Source organism: Penicillium canescens (genome assembly GCF_028828765.1).
Source record: "Penicillium canescens strain IBT 15451 chromosome Unknown utg000008l_segment0_segment0, whole genome shotgun sequence".
NCBI classification, from domain to species: Eukaryota; Fungi; Ascomycota; class Eurotiomycetes; order Eurotiales; family Aspergillaceae; genus Penicillium; species Penicillium canescens.
The window spans coordinates 1,596,470-1,616,476 of record NW_026703970.1 but is presented as its reverse complement, the minus strand read 5'-3'; the positions used below and the strand labels follow the sequence as shown (position 1 = coordinate 1,616,476).

The window sequence follows — 20,007 nt, the reverse complement described above, 5'->3', positions numbered from 1 at the left end:
GGTCCCCAGGTCGATCATCCTCCTGGGGAAATAGGACCAACCATTTGGGGAAGTCCAACGCGATGCAACAATTCGTCAAATGAGCCAAAGGGCCCGCCTGTGCTTGCCTTGCAACCCCAGATTTCATTAAGCGACTCTTTCATCAAATCTCCCCGTCTTCCCTAAATATCCGGAAATGACCGACGAGGTCACCAGCGTACAAAATGAGCCGAGAACAGACAAGAAGGACGTCAAAGAACCGGATCCCACAGGTCCGACTGGCAACCAGGATATTGACTCTGAGGAGAAACATAGCAATGGGGAGACTCACGAATTGCCCGAGCTGCAGCGCAGGTTGAAGAGCCGCCATTTGCAGATGATCGCAATGGGTAGGAATTGAAACCCCCCAACATTGATACTATTCTGACATTCAGGCAGGTGGTGCGATTGGAACTGGTCTCTTCATCGGCAGTGGTACTGCAATTGCAACAGCTGGGCCCGTCGGTGCCTTAATTGCCTTTAGCTTCGTGGGGTCAATTGTGTATTCCGTCATGACAGCTCTGGGTGAAGTAGCCACGTATCTACCAATCCCAGGAGCATTTGCTGCTTATGCTACTCGATTGGTCGATCCCAGCCTGGGGTTTGCCATGGGCTGGATCTACTGGTTTTCCTGGGCGTCGACTTTTGCCCTTGAACTGACCGCGACCGGTCTGATTATCCAATATTGGGACGAACAGATCCCGATGGCGATTTTCATTGCTATTTTTTGGGTTCTTATAATCATATTGAACATGTTCCCAGTGAGCTGCTACGGAGAAGTCGAATTCTGGCTCTCCAGCATTAAGATCATCACAGTTGTCGGGTTCATGATCTTCGCTATTTGCATGAATGCTGGAGTTGGCAAGGAAGGCTACATCGGGTTTAGATACTGGGTGCATCCCGGTCCCTTCCAACCTTACCTGATCACGAACCCAGAGCAAGATGCTCTAGCTAAATTCGTCGGCTTCTGGGCCATTCTCATCAAAGCCGGATTTTCATACCAAGGAACGGAGCTTGTCGGCATTGCCGCAGGAGAAACAGAGAACCCAAGCAAAAATGTCCCCTCAGCAATTCGCAAAACCTTCTTTCGAATTGTATTCTTTTTCATTTTCACCATTTTCTTCGCCGGCATTGTCGTCCCGGCCACGGATCAACACCTTACATCCAGCGACGGCAACAGCGCCGATGCAAACTCATCTCCCTTCGTCATCGCCGCAAAACGCGCCGGCGTCAACGCCCTACCGAGCATTATCAATGCGGTCCTACTGACCGTGGTACTCTCAGCAGCCAATTCAAACGTCTACAGCGGTAGCCGTATCCTAGTCGGTCTAGCCAACGAAGGGTTCGCACCTCGCTTTTTCCTCAAGACAACCAAGCATGGCGTTCCATATGGAAGTGTCGGCTTCACAGCCCTCTTCGGCCTATTGGGATTCTTGAATCTAAGCAATTCAGGAAGCACCGTTTTCAACTGGCTGATGCAAATTGCCGGTCTGGCGGGCTTTATCACTTGGTCCTCACTCAACATCTGCCATCTGGCATTTATGAGAGCGTTGAAGGCGCGTGGTATTTCACGCGATACTCTTCCTTATAAAGCGACTTGGCAGCCATTCTTTTCGTGGTATGGTCTGTTCTTTAACGTTTTGATTATCATTACTCAGGGCTTTACGGCTTTCATTCCATCGTTCAGCGTTACGGACTTCTTTATCAATTATCTCAGTCTGATTCTGTTTGCCGTCTTATATTTCGGTCATAAGATTGCGTTCCGGCCGAAGTTTGTGAAGCCTATTGAAGCGAATATTGACACTGGCAGATATGAGCCGGAGTATGGGGCTTAGGAGTGGAATTCTGATGCTATGTATTTGAAGATATGATCTCAGCATATAGATATACATCTGTCATTTTATTAATTGTCGTTTCATCTTGCCTGGGATGATCATTAAAGTATGTAGTCAAGGACCTGGTGTACGGATCAATCATGCAGTCAAGCTTGTAATGTCCTCCTTCGGAACTGATCTGTTGTAAACCAAATATAGGAATAGATATACAAGTTCTTCTCTTATTTATCTTCCTTCATTGACAATCCCGTGGTGTAGGGTAGTTAGTGATGACTTTGGCAAGTAGATCTGGTATCCGCGTTGATCAAAATATACAACTTCCCTACACTGCTTCGATAGAACGGGGTCTATCCAATAGCTGTCACGAAACTATATCATTCTTCTGAATCAGTCGGACTGGTAGTTTGCCCTCAATCGGGCATTAACTAGTTTACCTCTCGCTGAAGTACTCCCAAGACATCGCGTTTGAGCAAGACTAAATAGTACTTTTTGTCCCGTGGATCTTGCTTATACATACCACTGCTTAGAGAGACAGCGTATACCGCATATTTTAACAACTACCTTTTCAGCTACCTCCTCTGCAAAAAAAGGCAGAAGTGAAAGACCCTATACAAGTCCTATCATACAAAGAAAACCAGTACGCAAAAAAGAGCAGTCATATGTATTATTATGTATTTACCCAAGTCTAAATGGATAGATAGCCAAACGAAAGCAAGCAAATTAAAATTCCCCCATTCATCACCCGTCCCACCATTGAACTCATGCCATTAAAAATCATGGAACCCAATTCCCGAAAAAGCCCACACCAGCAGCCCCTGGTGGGCACACTTAACCCTCAATCGATTTACAGACCAAGAGCAAGCACACCAGCCAAAAGACCGACAGCAACGGGAGCAGCGCCGAGAGCAACACCAGCACCGGTGGAGGGAGTAGCGGAGGCAGAAGCGGTGCCGCTAGCAGAGCCCGAGGCGGAAGTAGCGGTGGTCATGCTGGAGGCAGTGGAGGTACCGGAGGCAGTGGTAGTAGCACCGGTGGCGGTGGTGCTAGAACCGGACTTGGTGGAGGTGGAGGTTCCTGCGGAAGTGTGAGTTGTGGACACAGAGGAAGAGGAAGAGGATTCAGTGCTGCTGGCAGTGGCAGAACCAGAGGTGGCAGCACTGGAGGCGGAGGAGGATGCACCAGTAGAAGTAGAGGAGCTTGAGGCAGACTCGGTCACATTGAACTGGTTGGACTGGGCGAGAATGCCGGTGTTGTGCTCGGAGGTAGATTCCAGGTTGATCTGGTAGCCCTTGCTGTTTTTGCGCATTAGTTGTTGGTTTTCTTGGAGCTGGGGTTGGGTTGATCGTACGCATCAGTCACACCGGATAGGCTGTCGATGGTGTAGGAGTGCTCAGAAGTCTTGATGTCCGAGCCGATCTTCTTGTGAACGGGAGGGTAGACGTTGTTGTTGACGAGGAAGACATTGAAGCTCGTTTCGTCGGTGCTAGTTCGGGTTAGCTATACGATGCTCGTAGATTAGGTGCATTCCAAGGCTGTATGTTGGATAAAATGGTAAACATACTCGACGGAAGTCCACTTCACAACCAGAGAGTCGGAGGTGTCAATCATAGCACCCTGCTCGGGCTCAGTGACCTTGAGAGCTGAAAGGCGAGTCAGATCATTGGATATCAAAATATTACACGGGAATCAGCTTACCCGAGACGGAGAGTGCCAGCGGCAGGACAGACAGAGCGAGTGACAGACGCATAATGGCTGGTTGTTATGAAAACGAGTGAATGAAAAAGCGAGAGACTGAAAAAAGAAGAAGTGGATGAAGAAAAAAGAGAGTAGCTGAGGATGCGAGAGACGTGTAAATTAGGCGAACCTGATCGACGAAGACCCTGATCTTAAATAGGAAAGCACAATATATTCTTTTCTATATCAAAGACCCTGATGTTCGTATACTCCCACAAAACGACACAAAAATACACGAAAATAGAACCAAGGACATCGCCGTCCCCAGTATCTAATAATATCTAAATCAATGTATTACTTGAGAAAGTGGGATACAACTGAGCCGCTGAGACGCAAAACAGGGTCCTACTGTAAGCTAGTCTCAGAGCACCGGAGTCAGCGCATACAGAGCATATACACGTTGTCACAATAGTATTGGGCCGATAAAGAATAAGCTAAGACAAGCCACTAGTTATACTTGGCGGAACTTATTATTTATTTTCCTTTTTATATTAGATGCGTCGTCCGTGAACTCGTAATTTACCGGTTTTGCAAATTACAGAGCGCCATTTACCCGTGGACCGTACATAGTATTATGTATTTTCAAAACAAAGCCACCGTATCACGCCATGCGACAAGCGACAAAGCTAAAATCTCAGAGATAACAAACACCAAAGCAACATAATCCCAGTAAGGGGTAAATGTATCCCACGTGCAGTGCATTCCAGATTACATCGAGCAGAGGAAAAAAAGCAACCAAAACATGGCCCGGACACGTTTTTTGGGAATGTCTCATATCTGAAAAGTCCATACCTTTATTTACCGGTACCGTGAATTGTGACTTCGATTTCGGTGTCTCAATGACTCCACAGATCCATTCTGAGGGTTCATGAGACATTCAAATTTCGCTTGACACGTCAAACCCACTCTCCAGTTCGGGTACGGAATACATTGCTGTAAGGTAAGGGAAAGTCTCCAACCCGATGGTACATGTACAATTTAGGCAGACCGTTGTCTCACTCTCACCGAGGATCGGCCAGATACCGTCCGGCCACATTGGTAATTCAATGATGCCATTTGCCATCGCTATTTGCCTTGCAAAGGCGCCACATCTCCCCGTAACGTGTACTGTGCTCATACTGTGGTTGTTGGGTGTCGGTCTTGGTGTGGCATATGTTCGGTGTTCCACTTTGGGAATTGTGAGTTGATTTTGTTTTTCTATTTTGAGGAAATACGAGGTCGGGTTGCGCCGCACAGCGATAGGATGTGTACAGGTACGTGCACAATTGTATGGTATAATGTACAGTGAGATTTGATTTCTATTAACGTTACAATAGATTGAGTACGTCGCGGGTATTGTAAAAGAATTAGTTGTAGATGTTCACGTCACTGCCAGCCACATCGGAGTCAGAGTCAGCCACCACCAAAAGTCAAACGCACAGCGGAATCAAGGAGGAAACCGGGAGGAACGGAAAGGGACAAGGGAAAGAGGAAAACATACAAATCACGCCTCAAACCATCCCGACTCAAAGCCACCGCCTCAACCCAGATGCTAGCGCTCATAGCAGCAACTCTGAAGTACCCATACCCCTTCTTGTCAATAACAACAGGCTTCACATCCGGCCGTAAGATGTCAACCCACTGCTGATACGCACGCTCCCTTCCAACATACATGCGCTGTACAGCCGAGCCAGCATTGCTGAGCACGCAGGCAAGACCAGATGTATGACGGGCGTTACCGTAGCGGACAAAACCTGTATTGTGGTCAACTATGCCAAGGCGGATTGATTGGACCCTCCTCGTGTTCCGTAATGGGTAAATGAATTGTGGAAGGGTAAGACGAACCTATGCAGTTTGGTTGGTTGAAATAGTCCTGTTGTTCGCCGTAGGCGTACAGTTTGCGTGCTTGGGTTAGGAGTGGTAGGTTGCCATTGCAGCTTGGTGTCATTGGGTCTTTGACGTTAGCGCGGATGCCGTAGAGGTCGCCGTAGAAGACGCAGGGATGGCCTTCTTTGCGGAGAAGGATTAGGGCGTATGCTAGAACCTTGAAGGATGGGGCTACCGGGGTCTATGGTGGGATTGTTAGATTGGTTGGGGCTCCGGGGGGCTAGTTGACTTACTTCGAGCATCTGTCCTGGTTGCTTTTGGCAAGTTAGATGAATATGAACTCCACAATGCACTGGTCCAATTGTCAGGTACTTACCGTATCATGGTTTGAAACGATGGTCTGTGAAAGTCAGCATTGGTTTCTTGGTATGAGCCTCCACGAATTCGAAGTGAACTTACCACAGCATGGTCCGGCCGACACTGTACCAAAGTATCCTTCAAGATGCCACGGAGGTCTGGCGATTGCTGATGGGACAATTTGCAAAACTTCTCGACAAGGGGAACATCATACGCCGTAAGGCTGTACTCTGTCTCCTTGAGGTACTCCAGAAGAGCCTTGACGTTCCCAGTCCAATACTCACCAATCACAAAGAAATCCGGATTGGCCGTTTTCCGCACATGGTCCACGAACGCGCGCTGAAAGCCAACAGAGAAATGCTTGGCTGCATCCAGCCTCATGCCACTCAGACTCAATGTGTGGGTGATCCAACTTCCCCACTGCAAGAGGTCCTCTCGAACCGCGGGGTGCGCCAGGTCCAGATCGGCGAACATGAGATAATCATAGTTCCCGTTCTCGGTGGAGACGTCCTGCGCCCAATCCTTGCCGGGGCCGGTAATCTTGTAGATGGCGTTTTCCTTGCTCTTGTCATCCCAGTCGACGCCGCTGAAATGTTCCCAGCGGTATTTCATACTGCTGTACATCTCGCCCCGGCCTGGGAAATCGAAGCCTGTCCAGCCATTGACTTCCAACGGCTTGGATAACTTCACATCTCTCCCTATTCGCGCATTAGCACCAAACCAAGAATAAAGGAATGTAAAAACCCACGTTTCGGATCAACCTTAACAGCCGGAAATTTCTCAGGAAAATCAGCACCAGCTTTATGATTAAGAACAGCATCCCAAATAACACCCATCCCAAGCTCCCGCGCTTCAGACAAGAATGACTCGAGATCACCCCTCGACCCCCATTTCGTAGGCACAGCACCCTTCTGATCAAACTCGCCAAGGTCATAGAGGTCATAGATGTCATACCCATTCCCATTCACGTCCATCCCCTTACAACCAGGCGGGATCCACAACTGGTCAACGCCAATGGCCTGATAACCAGGTAAAGCGTTTTGCAAACGGCGCCAGTGCTGGCGGTCTGCTGGGACGTGCCATTCGAATGTCTGCAGGATGAGTTTGTTATCTGGTTCATTCCATGAGGGGAGAGATTCCAGATTTGAAGCAGATTCTGTGCATGTTGTTAGTTTTATTCAGGATTTTTGGTTCTGGGGGGTCGTTTTCGGGCTGGTTTGGATGGCCGTTACGCTAACCTTCTATCTGTCTCCAGTGCGCTTTTTGCGCGCGCCGCTGGGCGCCGGTACACCATGCTAGAAAGGACGCCATGTGGGATTGGTAGTTGTCGCGGGTGTGAGGATGTGCATGTCTCCGTAGGAAGGGGAGCCATTTCCAATTCAGGCGTAGGCTGAGGATGCGAGGGATGGGAAGATGTGGGTCAGACTATTTTTGGTCGGTGATACGGTATGTAATGTGGTTACAATACATCTAGGTGGATCTCTTCATTCATGAGTCTCGCAAGGTATCCGAGACTCCCGTACACCGAGTATTCTTCGATGGGTTTTCTAGAAGGCCCACTAGGTCTCACAAGAATAAAAAACGTTAATCATTGTCGCCTTGTAGGATTCCAAGGTTGGATATGGAGATGTTGATCAGTGCACGGAGTGTCCGACTTTGTACTACATAAGCCTCCCGCAGGTTAGTGCTTGGCGTTGGCTTCGATTGTTATGCTTATTTAAGGTGAATCACTTGATTATAGAATATGCAGTTAGTTTTTTAGGATTCAAGCGTTTTGTGCAGTCTGGTTTTAGATATCGGTTATGTCTGTAGTGCGCGGATATATATTTCTAAAATTAGTACTGTGGTATCCTCAATTGCTTAGTGGAATATATTCAGATAATGAAATGCTTCGTTTTTCTTAGTAAGGGATAGAAATAGAATCCAGAGTGCTGCAATCCTCCATAGACATTAGGCAAAAGGAGAGAGAGGAAAAATAACAGGCAATGCCATGCGACAAAAAAAAAAAAAAAAAAAAAAGATGTACAGTAAAAGGAAAATATGCTACAAGAAGGGATATCGTCGCAAGCCCAAAAAGCGGTCGTGAAAAGAAACCAAATCAAAACAAACACCAAATAATTCCGTTTTCGAACATGCTCAAAGGATAATGACAATGCTCGTCAATGCCAGACAAAGAGTGACCAAAACTGTGGCCCTGGTTGTAGGGGCAAAAACCGAAGAAGCAGAAGATGATGCGCCATTCTTCAACTGGGCCAAGGTAACGTTTTTAGAGTTGTAACCACAGAGACCACTGCCTTCCATGTATTTCACGGGCCAGAACACTCGGGGCTCGCCCTTGTCCATGTCGACTTTCAAGGAGCCAAAATTATCGGGCGTGTAGGTTTTGCAGTTCAGGATTTCCATGATGCTGGTACCGGCGTTATAGCTGTTCTTCAGATCCACTTCGTAGGCGCCACTGTTTGAGCCTTGGGTCGAGAGCATCATTATGACTTGTCGACCTTCGACACCTTTCGAGAATGCAAGCTCACTTGCGCCCTGGTAGACAGGGCGTGTTGTTTGGTCAAAGTAGTCACTGCCGAGTGAGTAGACATGCTTGCGGAGCTTGTTAAGTTTGGCGATTAGCTGGTAGAGCTCAGCGTCGGTATTGTATCCCGAGAGCCAGACGGCTTCTCGATCCTCGGGTGGGTCGCCTCCTTTGAAGTGCTGCTCTTGGCCTTGGTAGATCATGGGGATTCCGTCGAAGAGGAGTGTGAAGACCAGGACGTTTTTGGCCGTCTGTCAATCAGTCTGGTTAGTAAGGATAATTTGCTGCAAGGCGGGTTTGCATACCGCCGTATCATTGGACATGCTCCCAATGCGAGGTTTGTCGTGGTTCTCAGAGAAGGATACAAGTGCATTGACGTCCGGACAAGACTGCTTCATGGCCTCCACCTCGAGGGCTAACACGCTTGTGTTTCCCATTGTAAAAGCCTGCAGCATTTGGAAGTAAATCGGGTAGTTTGGCATACTACCAATGTATTCTGTCTGGTAATGCGAGATGATATCCACGGCACCTTCGAGAACCTCTCCAGTACTGAATACGCCGACATTCTTGCAGAACCTCGTGAGGAATCCGGAGTCAACGTGCTTGGCGGCGTCAATACGGAGACCGTCAATGGAATATGTCTTGATGGCATTTTTGGCCCAGTCGATGAGAAGGTTTTGGACATCTTCGTGCTCCGTGTAGAGATCCGGGAGTGGGACGTTGAGATCACCAGTTTGACAGTTTTGTGCATCTGTGAAGTTGTTCCAGTCCGTAATCTTGCAGTAAGGGTGGAAATAGTCCTTGTTATTGAAAGGGTTGAAGACTGTGTAGTCGAGTTCCTTGTTCGGGTCGGTGCCGTTGGGGATGATTTGGGCCATGTTGTTGATCACCGTATCCATCATCAGATACATGCCACGTGCATGAAGGGCATCACTGAGATCGAGCAGATCTTGGTGTGTACCGAAGCGTGCGTTGAGAGCGTCGAAGTTCACCGGCCAGTATCCATGGTAGGCCTCACCGTACGACACTCGACCTTTGATATTGTCGATGATAGGGGAGATCATGACGGCATCGAAGCCCATTCCTTCGATGTAGTCGAGTTGGTTAATCGTCCCCCTCCACGTGCCTCCGCAGTACAGCCCATCCTTAGTGTTGCAAGGGGAAGTTGTTGAGTTATCTGTGCGAGCAAAACGGTCTGTCATGGTCTGGTAAACGGCCCTTGACTTCCAGTCTGCCGTGGACGCGGCGGAGGCCAACGTGACCAGGCCCAGCAGGGCCAGTAGGAATGACATCATGAGAGGTTGAGAAGGAAAGAGCGAAGAATGAAAGAAAGAAAGAAGGGACGACCTTAACTTCAAGGTCACGGAGGAGGACGAACGAATGACATGTGGACTGTTGAAGCTGGAAAGAGGAGAAGGAGCAGGTTTCTACGGCGAAAATGGGGGAGGGGCCCTAAGTTCTGTGCAAGTCCGTCGATCCATAGAACCTTTTTTTGAGCTAGCACTAGACTATTCACGCGCCGGATATCCATGACAGCTGTTGCCCAATCCTACTGTGTTATTGGCTTCACATCTTGATCCCCCGCTCCCCGAATAGAGTGGCGTGAAGACTGAAGAGATCCCCCATGTCCACCAAAATGATGGCCCCCAGACTATCCACGATGGTGCAGCCTACCGTTGCATCCAAAGAATAGTCGCGCCGGACTTCGACACTAGACAGACACTAGACAGACACTAGGCAAGGGTGGGAAAAAGAAACCCGACTACCTCGGCCTCTGGTGGAGATATAATAAAGTGTGCAACGCACAGGGCAAGGGCCAGGGCTGATATGCCAACGCTCACAGAGTACAACTACTACACTCACTCCAATAACCTTGGAAATAACCGATTGGCACAGTGAGTTTTCCAGTTACATTGAGACTGCCCCTGAATGCCCGAGCACTCGGAATGGTGATTGATTTGTTAATGCGGGAAATTCCATGTTCGGTGGCTGAGACACACTTGTGCCCTAATTTCAGAAGCAGCAGTAGTCACGTTCCCGTCACAAACAATCACCAACTTCGGATGGGCCAATGATCCGGGACAACGTCCCATTCTTTTGACACTAGCGGATTTTGCTCCCCCACGAAACAAAAACTGGGAATAACTGGGAATAGATACGGTAGTAGTTCGGTACATGTCCTTTTAACTTACTATGTGATACATAGGAGGAATCGGGGGAAATCCGAGAGCGACGCCGACTATGAATAATCGAGAGGGCCTTTGCGCATGCAATCTTAATGGTCTGACGGGGCGTAGAGTCCGGACCAGTCTAGTGATTTTAGATTCAGAGATACTGCAGCAGCCAGGCAAGAGTGGCCAATCCCAAGAAAACAAGGCAAAAACTAAAAAGGAAAATGCAATTAGGATAGATAAGTCTCTGTGGAGCGACTCTGCATCCTGATAGATAACTGGGAGTACTAATTCCGGGTGGCTGTACCAGTGGCTGCCTTTTGGAATTTTGACATCCTGTGTGAGGAGTTCATGCGTGTTCGCAACGGTCGAATATAGTAGAGCAAGACATTGGGGGCCGTACCTGGCATTGTCGGCCTGTTCCTCAATGTGGGGACCGGGGCAGAGATTTTCGTGATCTTAATTTCTTTTTAACTATCCGTTTTTCTTATTTTGGTATTGGGTTTTGCAAAAATACCAGGATCTGACACGGTATTGTAGTATTGTTGATAATACTGACCTGTCTTATCGAACCACATCGTACATGTACATTGACATGCATTTACATATAAATGCATGCATCGTATTCGGAGATTTCACAAAGATCTCCTGTGAAAACTCTGATTCAACTTTCGGGACTATTTCACTAATGCAGGTTAGGTAATTTAAGCGGAGCTTCAGAAGACTGAAAACTTGAAGGCACCGGGCTTCTTGGCATTGGAATTATCGGAATTTAGTGTGGATGTTCCCGAGATAGCCGTCTAATCAGGCCGTTCGATGCCCGAAACCCTGCCAAGACTCAAAAATACCAGGCTCCGCTGAGCTAAGCCTGATCAAAGAAGTGGGAAGGTCTCACACGTTGACCAATCGGCGGTTTCGGTATCTCGGATGGAGGATTGTGATCCGCTTATCGGGGCGCTAGTAATTCGCGTAAAACACGAGTTACAGGTTGTCTCAACTGAGACTCGGCCCGGAGGTCTCGGCAACGTCTTATGTAGATATCAAGAAAATGATATTTGTGAAAAAAGGTACACTGGTTCATGTGTGTGACAGGAACCGAATAAGCATGCAAGACAATGATCAAATGATCACCAAATAGATTCAGGGTCCAAAGTCAAGTCTATGGGTCTATTCAAAGAGCCGAGCCCCGTTATGGACGACCCATATTTATCTTTCCAGATCACTGGCCGAAGGCTTTCTTACTCGATCGAGCAAGGCTGCCTCGTTTTTCTTTTTTCTTTTTTCTTTTTTTTTTCTTTTTTGCCCTCGTATCCCATACATGCCAAACAGCGGTCGATTGTCAAGGCCCAGTGCAGATGTGACGAATGAGAATTGTACGTTAAACGAATGCAAGAATAAAAATGAAAATGAAAAGGCAAAAATACGGAGAAGCCCGTGTCTGGAGGACACCAAGGCTGATAGTACAATATGTCTGGGCTATCAGCACGAGCCTCAGCCTGTCTCATTTACTCCATGTTAAATCCTGGTTTATTTTTATCGAGAGCTTCATTACCCCAAAGCCACTAACTGAACCAGCCTCTTAGCTTCCTTCGGTTGAGGCGACCTTGTCTTTTTTCTTCTCAGCTTATTGCTTTCTCCTTCATCTTCTCTAGTTGTCATCTTTTCTCTCGTTTACTCTTTCCCACCTTTTGTCTCTCGTTCTTGCGTTGGCATCCTCCGCTATTCTTTGATGCCCCCGGTCTGGACATTACATCTCCCGACTTCCAGCATCCCGAGCCGCACATCTTTGCTCATGGCCAGTGAGAGCAGTGCAGCTCCGACTCTTGCATAGGGTGATTTACACTATCCTCCTCTCTCCGGTCATATTAGGACTGTCAGAGGCGCACATCCATTCCCCACGCAACCATGAAGTGGTTGTGCTCCACCGCGCTGATCTCGCTTTTTGCGACGACAGCAACGAGTTGGCCTTATGACGAGAACTTCCTTGACTACAACCTGAACACAAACAAGCAAGCAACAAATCCCGCAGAATATGATGGAACGTGGGATGGCCACGAAGGGAAATATAATCCTTCTCCCGATAACTGGCGTTTCCCGTTCTATACTCTGTTCTTGGATCGGTTTGTCAACGGCAATCCTGAGAACGATAACATTAACGGCACCTTGTTCGAGCATGACCTGAATTCGAACCAAATGCGCCATGGTGGTGATGTGGCCGGTTTGGTTGACACTCTGGATTATCTCCAGGGAATGGGCATTAAGGTGTGTTTTTCTCACCTGTTGCCATGGGGAGGCAATTACTGACCATCTCTAGGGTATCTACATCGCCGGAACTTCTCTTATGAACCAGCCTTGGGGATTTGACGGTTATTCCGCCTTGGACACAACACTTCTGGATCAGCACTATGCTACAATCTCGGAATGGCGCGACGCCATCACGGAAATCCACAAACGCGGCATGTACGTGTTGTTCGACAACACCATCGCTACGTAAGTCAACCTCGTTCACACTTATAAGAATCAAACTGACAGTGCATCTAAAGAATGGGTGATCTGATCGGATTCGAAGGACACCTCAACAGCACGACTCCATTTTCCGAAAAGGAATGGAAAGTCCAGTGGAAGACCAATCGCCGTTACGTTGACTTCGATGTCGGAAACGACTACAATGCCTCTTGCGACTACCCCCGGTTCTGGTATGAGAATGGAGAACCCGTCAATGAATCTATGACTGCCGGATTGGTTGGTTGTTACAACAGTGACTTTGACCAGTACGGCGATATTGAAGCCTTTGGTGTTTGGCCCGATTGGAAGCGCCAGCTGGCCAAGTTCGCCTCAGTTCAAGATCGTCTCCGCGAATGGCATCCTTCTGTTCGCGAACGTCTGATCCGTCACTCTTGCATGGTCATCAAGTCTCTTGACATTGACGGTTTCCGTTACGATAAGGCTACTCAAGCCACCGTGGATGCTCTCGGCGATATGTCTGAGGCTTACCGAGAGTGTGCCCGCGATGTCGGCAAGCAGAACTTCTTTATTGCTGGTGAAATTACTGGTGGCGATACTTTCGGTTCCATTTACCTTGGCCGTGGTAGACAGCCTAACCAAAACGCTTCTGACTCACTGGCTACTATGAAGTTGACAAATGAGTCTGATCCGCAATTCTTTTTGCGTGAGGTCGGCAAGGAAGCTATTGACGGTGCTGCTTTCCACTACTCGACGTATCGTACCCTGACTCGCTTCCTTGGTATGGATGGACAGCTTTCAGCTGGATATGATGTGCCTGAGGACTGGGTCGATGGGTGGAACACGATGTTGAAAACGAACGACCTGATCAACGCGAACACCGGTAAATTCGATCCTCGACACATGTTTGGTGCTACCAACCAGGATGTCTTCCGCTGGCCGGCAATTCAATGGGGTGTCGAGAGGCAACTGTTGGGCTCTTTTATTACCACCTTGCTTCTTCCCGGCATCCCGCTTCTGCTCTGGGGTGAAGAGCAAGCCTTTTACGTCCTCGATGCGACCGCGTCTAACTACATCTACGGACGCCAAGCGATGTCAGCAGCGACAGCCTGGAAGACCCATGGCTGCTTCGCATTGGACTCATCGCAATATTACCAGTGGCCCCTCGAGAAAGCTCGGCATGGCTGCGAGGACGATGCTGTCGCTTACGACCACCGCGACCCATCTCATCCTCTGCGCAACATCTTCAAGCACATGTTTCAAATGCGTGAAAATTTCCCGGTGTTGAATGACGGTTATACCATCTCCCACCTCTCAAAGCAGACGGAAGAGGTCCTGTACCCTGGTTCCAACACTACAACAACCGAGACCGGAATGTGGTCTACTCTTCGCGATGCCAACAGTGAGGTGCAGAACCTAACCGATAGCCAATCGATTTGGTTCATCTACCAGAATGTCAACCGAACAATGCACTGGACATTTGACTGCAGCAGCACCGATACGGAAAAGACATTGATTGCTCCTTTCGCATCAAAAACCAAAGTCAAGAATCTGTTTTATCCCTACGACGAGCTGACCCTGGAAGAAGGATCAACTAAGCAGGGCATCAATGGGTCTACAGAGTTCAATGGCTGTCTCTCCAAATTGTCACTCGACAGGTATGAATTCCGTGCCTATGTTCCGATCGACAAGCACGTCAAGCCCCGACCCATGGTTACTGAATTCTACCCTGGCCATGATGTTCCGATGCGCTCGACCGTCAAGCCGAATTCAGATGAAAGTATCAAGGTCGCATTCTACTACTCCGAGGAGATGGATTGTGACTCTATCACCAATAGCCTGAGTTTCAACTCGTCCACCGAGTTTGGCAAAAATCCCACGATCCAGTCCGGTACTGTCAACTGCACGAATATTCCCGCCACTGAGACATCGTATACCGGTCAGATCCCGAGTGTTTGGATGTGGTCTGCCAATCTCACCGGAGTGTACAATGGTGTCCACCGTTTGACTGTGAACAATGCAACCAACGCCGACAAGACTGCCTCGACAAACTCCGTCGACCACTTCCTTCTCCGCATTGGTCAGATTGATAACCCGATGGTTTTCAGCACTGCCAACTATTCCAGCAGTTTGTTCCACAAGGACGACAATGGCACTTTCTTTGTCCAGCACCACGCCGCAGGCGCCGACAAGTGGCGCTACTCTACCAACTGGGGAACAACCTTCTCCAGTTGGAAAACCTACACGGGTGGTAATGACACCGTTGACGAGCTTGACTGGTCGGGGACCAAGAAGCAGAGATGGAACGGTGACCACATCCGTGTCGAGTACTGGAGCCGTTGGACTGGCAGCAGTGACTACGTGCAGCAAGGCGATGTCGACACTGCCCAGACCCCCCGTCGTTTCCCTCATCTCTTCTTTAACGGCCCTTACAACCAGTATGGATACGATGCCGGTCTTAAGAATGAGGTCGAGCTCAACAAGGATACCGGATACTGGAACTACCATTTCGCTTCTGAATGGCCCGCAGTCGGACAGCTCAATGTCTGGGGTATCAACCCTGATGGCAAGCCTGATCAGAGTATGGTGCTTGGTGATGCCGACGGTGACAGCATTCTGGACCGCATGCCGCCGTCTTCTCTTTCCGCTACTCTGATCAACATTACCAAGGCTCCCATTGATGGTCATCTGGCATGGAAGTTCTACATCAACGATGCCACTCTCAAGTACAACCTTATCCCGGTTGGTGATCAGAGAATACAGATCGCCATGTTCGTCCTTTTCTGGATCATCCCTGTTCTTACCGGCTGTGGATGCGTCTATATCTTCATGAAGTCGTTCTACAAGGTCAAGTTCAACCAGGTCGGTGTCAGCGAAAAGCACAGCCTGGTTCCTCTCGCCTTTTGGAAAAAGCTCAAGCCCTCTCGCAACCGAGATCAATCCTCGAACCCTCTCATGCGCTTAGCGAACAAGTCTGGCTTCATGCAGAGCACGACAGCCCTTGGCAGCCTTGCCGCCTCCGGAAAACGCCGCATGGTCCTGATCGCGACTATGGAGTACGATATTGAGGACTGGGCCATCAAGATTAAGATCGGAGGTCTCGGTGTCATGGCTCAACTCATGGGTAAGACCCTCGGTCACCAAGACTTGATCTGGGTTGTTCCTTGCGTAGGCGGTATCGACTACCCCGTGGACCAGGTTGCGGAGCCCATGGAAGTTACTATCCTCGGCAGCGCATACCAAGTCCAGGTCCAATACCACGTCTTGAACAACATTACCTATGTCCTTCTTGATGCTCCGGTGTTCCGCCAACAGTCGAAGACCGAGCCCTACCCTGCTCGTATGGATGATCTGGACAGTGCCGTTTACTACTCAGCTTGGAACCAATGTATTGCGGAGGCCATCAAACGTTTCCCCATTGACGCCTACCACATTAACGATTACCACGGATCCCTGGCTCCTCTCTACCTCCTGCCAAACACCATTCCCGCCTGTCTCTCTCTGCACAATGCCGAGTTCCAGGGTCTCTGGCCCATGCGAACCCTCAAGGAAAAGCAAGAGGTCTGCTCAGTTTTCAACCTCGACGAGGATGTCGCTCGTCGGTACGTCCAATTTGGTGAGGTATTCAACTTGCTCCACGCCGGAGCCAGTTACCTCCGTGTTCACCAACAAGGTTTCGGTGCCGTCGGTGTGTCCAAGAAGTACGGAAAGCGTTCTTACGCCCGTTATCCTATCTTCTGGGGTCTGCGCAAGGTGGGCAACCTGCCCAACCCCGATCCCTCTGATGTCGGCGAATGGACCAAGGAGCCTACTAAGGACGAAGATATTACCGTGGACCCTACTTACGAGGCCAGCCGTGCTGATCTCAAACGGCAAGCCCAGGAATGGGCTGGACTCGACCTGAACCCGGATGCCGATCTGCTTGTGTTTGTTGGTCGTTGGTCTATGCAAAAGGGTGTCGATCTTATCGCCGATGCCATGCCTGCGGTTCTCGAAGCCCGTCCTAACGTGCAATTGGTCTGCATTGGTCCCGTTATTGATCTCTACGGAAAGTTCGCCGCTCTCAAGCTTGACCACATGATGAAGGTTTATCCCGGCCGTGTGTTCTCCAAGCCTGAGTTCACTGCTCTCCCGCCATTCATCTTCTCTGGTGCTGAGTTCGCCCTTATCCCCTCCCGTGACGAGCCCTTCGGTCTGGTTGCCGTCGAGTTCGGTCGTAAGGGAGCTCTGGGTATTGGTGCTCGTGTCGGTGGTCTCGGTCAAATGCCTGGTTGGTGGTACAATGTCGAGTCTATCTCCACATCCCATCTGCTCGTTCAATTCAAGCTCGCAATTGAGGCTGCGCTGAACTCGAAGACTTCCACTCGTGCGATGATGCGTGCTCGATCTGCTAAGCAGCGTTTCCCTGTTGCTCAATGGGTCGAGGATCTTGAAATCCTCCAGTCTACTGCCATTCAGGTTCACAACAAGGAAGCTGCCAAGGGCCACGCTCGCCCTGGTACTTCATCTGGCCACAGCACTATCCACGGTTCTATGACCCCCCTCCTCACGCAATTAGCAACCCCATGAATGGCCTGCCTTCCCCCGGTCTTCCTCCTGGCTTCACCCATTCTCGTGACAGCAGCTACTCTTTCAACCAGATGAACGATCTTGGCTCTCAGAACAAGGCCATCTACAGTCCTGAGCCTAACGCTGACGACACCGAGAAGCCGAAGTCTGGATTGAGCAGGTCTCTTTCCCTGGGTGTCCGCTCGGGTCCTGGTCACGCAGCTCGCCGCAGAGCCGCTGCCGCCGGAGAGGCTATTCCGGAAAGCGATGCTGATGCCGAGGACAGCAGCGACGAGGACATTTCTCACGCTGTCTATGGTGATGATGAGGAGTACACTCTTACTCCGGCTCAGGTTGAAGCCGAGCGCCGTGCCCAGGCCTCCCAGAGGGAGCGTGGTGGTGGTCTTGCTTCGCCTACCAGACGTCTCAGCCAGGAATCCATGCACCCTCGATTCGCCCTGCCTCCTAGCAGCCCTGGAACTCCACCCACCGCCGAGAACCTTCTTTTGCCTCCTACTCCTTTCGGCGACTCCCACCGTTACAGCAATGCCTCCGTTCTTTCTCTCGACTCCGTTGTCGGGAAGAAGACTGATTTCAAGCTGCAGAAGGTTGATCCTTTCTTCACTGATAGTACTGGCGAGTACTACAGGACTTTTGATAAGAGACTGGCCAACCTCAACGGATCCAACTCTGAGTCTCAGCTTTGTATTGAAGAGTTCTTGATCAAGAGTGAGCAGCAGTGGTTCGACAGATTCCGCAACGCCAGACTGGGTCGCCACAACAAGTCTCCTACCCCCTCGATCATGCAATCTCGAAATGCCTCTCCTGTCTCATTCTACGATAATGACCTAGCATCGCACCACAACGGTAGTGAGGATAACATCACCGATGACGAGTTCCTTCTCGGAAAGGACTACGTTCCTCCTACCGGTCTCAAGAAATGGATGCAGATCAAGCTAGGTGACTGGCCCGTCTACTCCATTTTCCTTGCTCTTGGTCAAATTATCGCTGCAAACTCCTACCAGATCAACCTGCTCACTGGCGAAGTCGGTGAAACTGCAGAGAAACTGTACGGCATTGCTACCACGTATGCCATCACGTCTATGTGCTGGTGGCTCGTCTACCGCTACTTCAAGTCCGTTGTTTGTCTCTCCAGTCCATGGTTCCTCTACGCTATCGCTTTCCTCCTCATTGGCTCTGCCCACTGGGTGTCCGACGAGTTCAGCCGTGGATGGGTCCAAAATGTCGGTAGTGGCTTCTACGCCGCGGCCTCGTCCAGTGGATCTATCTTCTTCGCCTCGAACTTCGGTGACGAAGGTGGTGCGCCTGTTGAAACCTGGATCTTCCGCGCCTGTGTTATCCAGGGTCTCCAGCAAGTCTACGTGATTGGTCTTTGGTACTGGGGTTCGACTCTCACCAAGGCCTCTCAGGAGGGTATCCTGTCTGATAACACACTCGCCAACAGCTGGAAGATGACTGCCATTTGTTATCCAATTGCGGGTTTCCTCTGCATCATCGGTCTGCTCCTCGCTTTAGGTCTCCCTAACTACTACCGCCAAAAGCCCGGCAAGGTTCCCTCATTCTACAAATCTTTATTCCGCCGGAAGATTGTCACCTGGAACTTCGTCGCCGTCATCCTGCAGAACTTCTTCCTCAGCGCTCCCTACGGTCGCAACTGGAGCTTCCTCTGGAACTCCTCCCACACCCACGCCTGGCAAATCGTCATCCTCTGCATCATCTTCTTCGGCGTCGTCTGGTGCATCTTCCTCTTCATCGTCAGCAGGTTCTCCAAGCAACACAGTTGGTTCCTCCCCGTCTTTGCCTGCGGTCTCGGCGCACCACGATTCATCCAAATCTGGTGGGGTATCTCCGGCATTGGCTACTACCTTCCCTGGGTAGCAGGCGGCTACACAGCCGGCGCCCTCGTGTCCCGGAGTATCTGGCTCTGGCTCGGAGTTCTGGACTCCATCCAAGGTCTTGGCTTCGGTATCATCCTACTGCAAACCCTGACCCGAGTGCACATGTGTTTCGCCCTCATTGCCTCGCAGGTTCTTGGTTCCATTGCGACTATCTGCGCGAGAGCCTTCGGTCCTAACAATACTGGACCGGGCCCTATATCGCCGGATGTCACGCAGGGTGCTCATGCCGTTGCTAATGCTTGGTTCTGGGTTGCCCTGTTCTGTCAGTTGCTTATTTGTGCTGGCTTCCTTCTCTTCTTCCGCAAGGAACAACTCGCGAAGCCTTAGGTGGTTTTCTCATCCCCACTGCGGCTTTTCGCTTCCCTCATTATCATAGACGTTCGACTTTTTTTTATTGCGAATAATGGCGTACATGAACGATCCTTTTACATAATCCCTTACGCATAATTGAAGCATGTCCGCCTTTCATTGTCTTTTCTGTCATCCTTGTCATCTGTCGCATCTTTTTTTCCCTTTTTAATACCCTTTTGGAAATGGACACATTTTGTTTTGGGCATATTTACATACAGAATTTACATACAGACAGGACAATGCCTGGCAAATCCTGGCTTTCCCTGTCTGTTTTAGTGCTC

At 49.7% G+C, this 20,007-nt stretch overlaps 5 protein-coding genes across 5 annotated transcripts; 2 read left to right on the top strand and 3 right to left on the bottom strand.

Annotated features, from left to right (window-relative positions):
* Positions 1 to 175: 175 nt before the first annotated feature.
* Positions 176 to 1,853, top strand: N7446_011461 (uncharacterized protein; the record flags this gene model as incomplete). The annotated part of the gene is made up of 2 exons (XM_058520203.1): positions 176 to 368; positions 418 to 1,853. 2 exons carry the CDS (start codon positions 176 to 178, stop codon positions 1,851 to 1,853), a joined length of 1,629 nt encoding a protein of 542 aa, XP_058367727.1.
* An 844-nt stretch (positions 1,854 to 2,697) lies between these two features.
* Positions 2,698 to 3,600, bottom strand: N7446_011460 (GPI anchored serine-threonine rich family protein; the record flags this gene model as incomplete). The annotated part of the gene is made up of 4 exons (XM_058520202.1): positions 2,698 to 3,145; positions 3,202 to 3,336; positions 3,415 to 3,493; positions 3,549 to 3,600. The coding sequence occupies 4 exons, from the start codon at positions 3,598 to 3,600 to the stop codon at positions 2,698 to 2,700; spliced, it is 714 nt and encodes a 237-aa protein (XP_058367726.1).
* A 1,333-nt stretch (positions 3,601 to 4,933) lies between these two features.
* Positions 4,934 to 7,061, bottom strand: N7446_011459 (alpha-amylase; the record flags this gene model as incomplete). Its single annotated transcript, XM_058520201.1, has 8 exons — positions 4,934 to 4,955; positions 5,068 to 5,320; positions 5,412 to 5,634; positions 5,687 to 5,707; positions 5,770 to 5,793; positions 5,853 to 6,448; positions 6,499 to 6,906; positions 6,989 to 7,061. The coding sequence occupies 8 exons, from the start codon at positions 7,059 to 7,061 to the stop codon at positions 4,934 to 4,936; spliced, it is 1,620 nt and encodes a 539-aa protein (XP_058367725.1).
* Positions 7,062 to 7,753: 692 nt separating this feature from the next.
* N7446_011458 (alpha-amylase) lies at positions 7,754 to 9,786 on the bottom strand. Its single transcript, XM_058520200.1, has 2 exons — positions 8,580 to 9,786; positions 7,754 to 8,525 (listed from the first exon to the last, which is right to left on the bottom strand). The coding sequence occupies exons 1-2, from the start codon at positions 9,567 to 9,569 to the stop codon at positions 7,887 to 7,889; spliced, it is 1,629 nt and encodes a 542-aa protein (XP_058367724.1). The 5' UTR covers positions 9,570 to 9,786; the 3' UTR covers positions 7,754 to 7,886.
* Positions 9,787 to 12,350: 2,564 nt separating this feature from the next.
* Positions 12,351 to 19,702, top strand: N7446_011457 (uncharacterized protein; the record flags this gene model as incomplete). The annotated part of the gene is made up of 4 exons (XM_058520199.1): positions 12,351 to 12,707; positions 12,760 to 12,935; positions 12,989 to 17,366; positions 17,426 to 19,702. The coding sequence occupies 4 exons, from the start codon at positions 12,351 to 12,353 to the stop codon at positions 19,700 to 19,702; spliced, it is 7,188 nt and encodes a 2,395-aa protein (XP_058367723.1).
* Between the last annotated feature and the right edge of the window lie 305 nt (positions 19,703 to 20,007).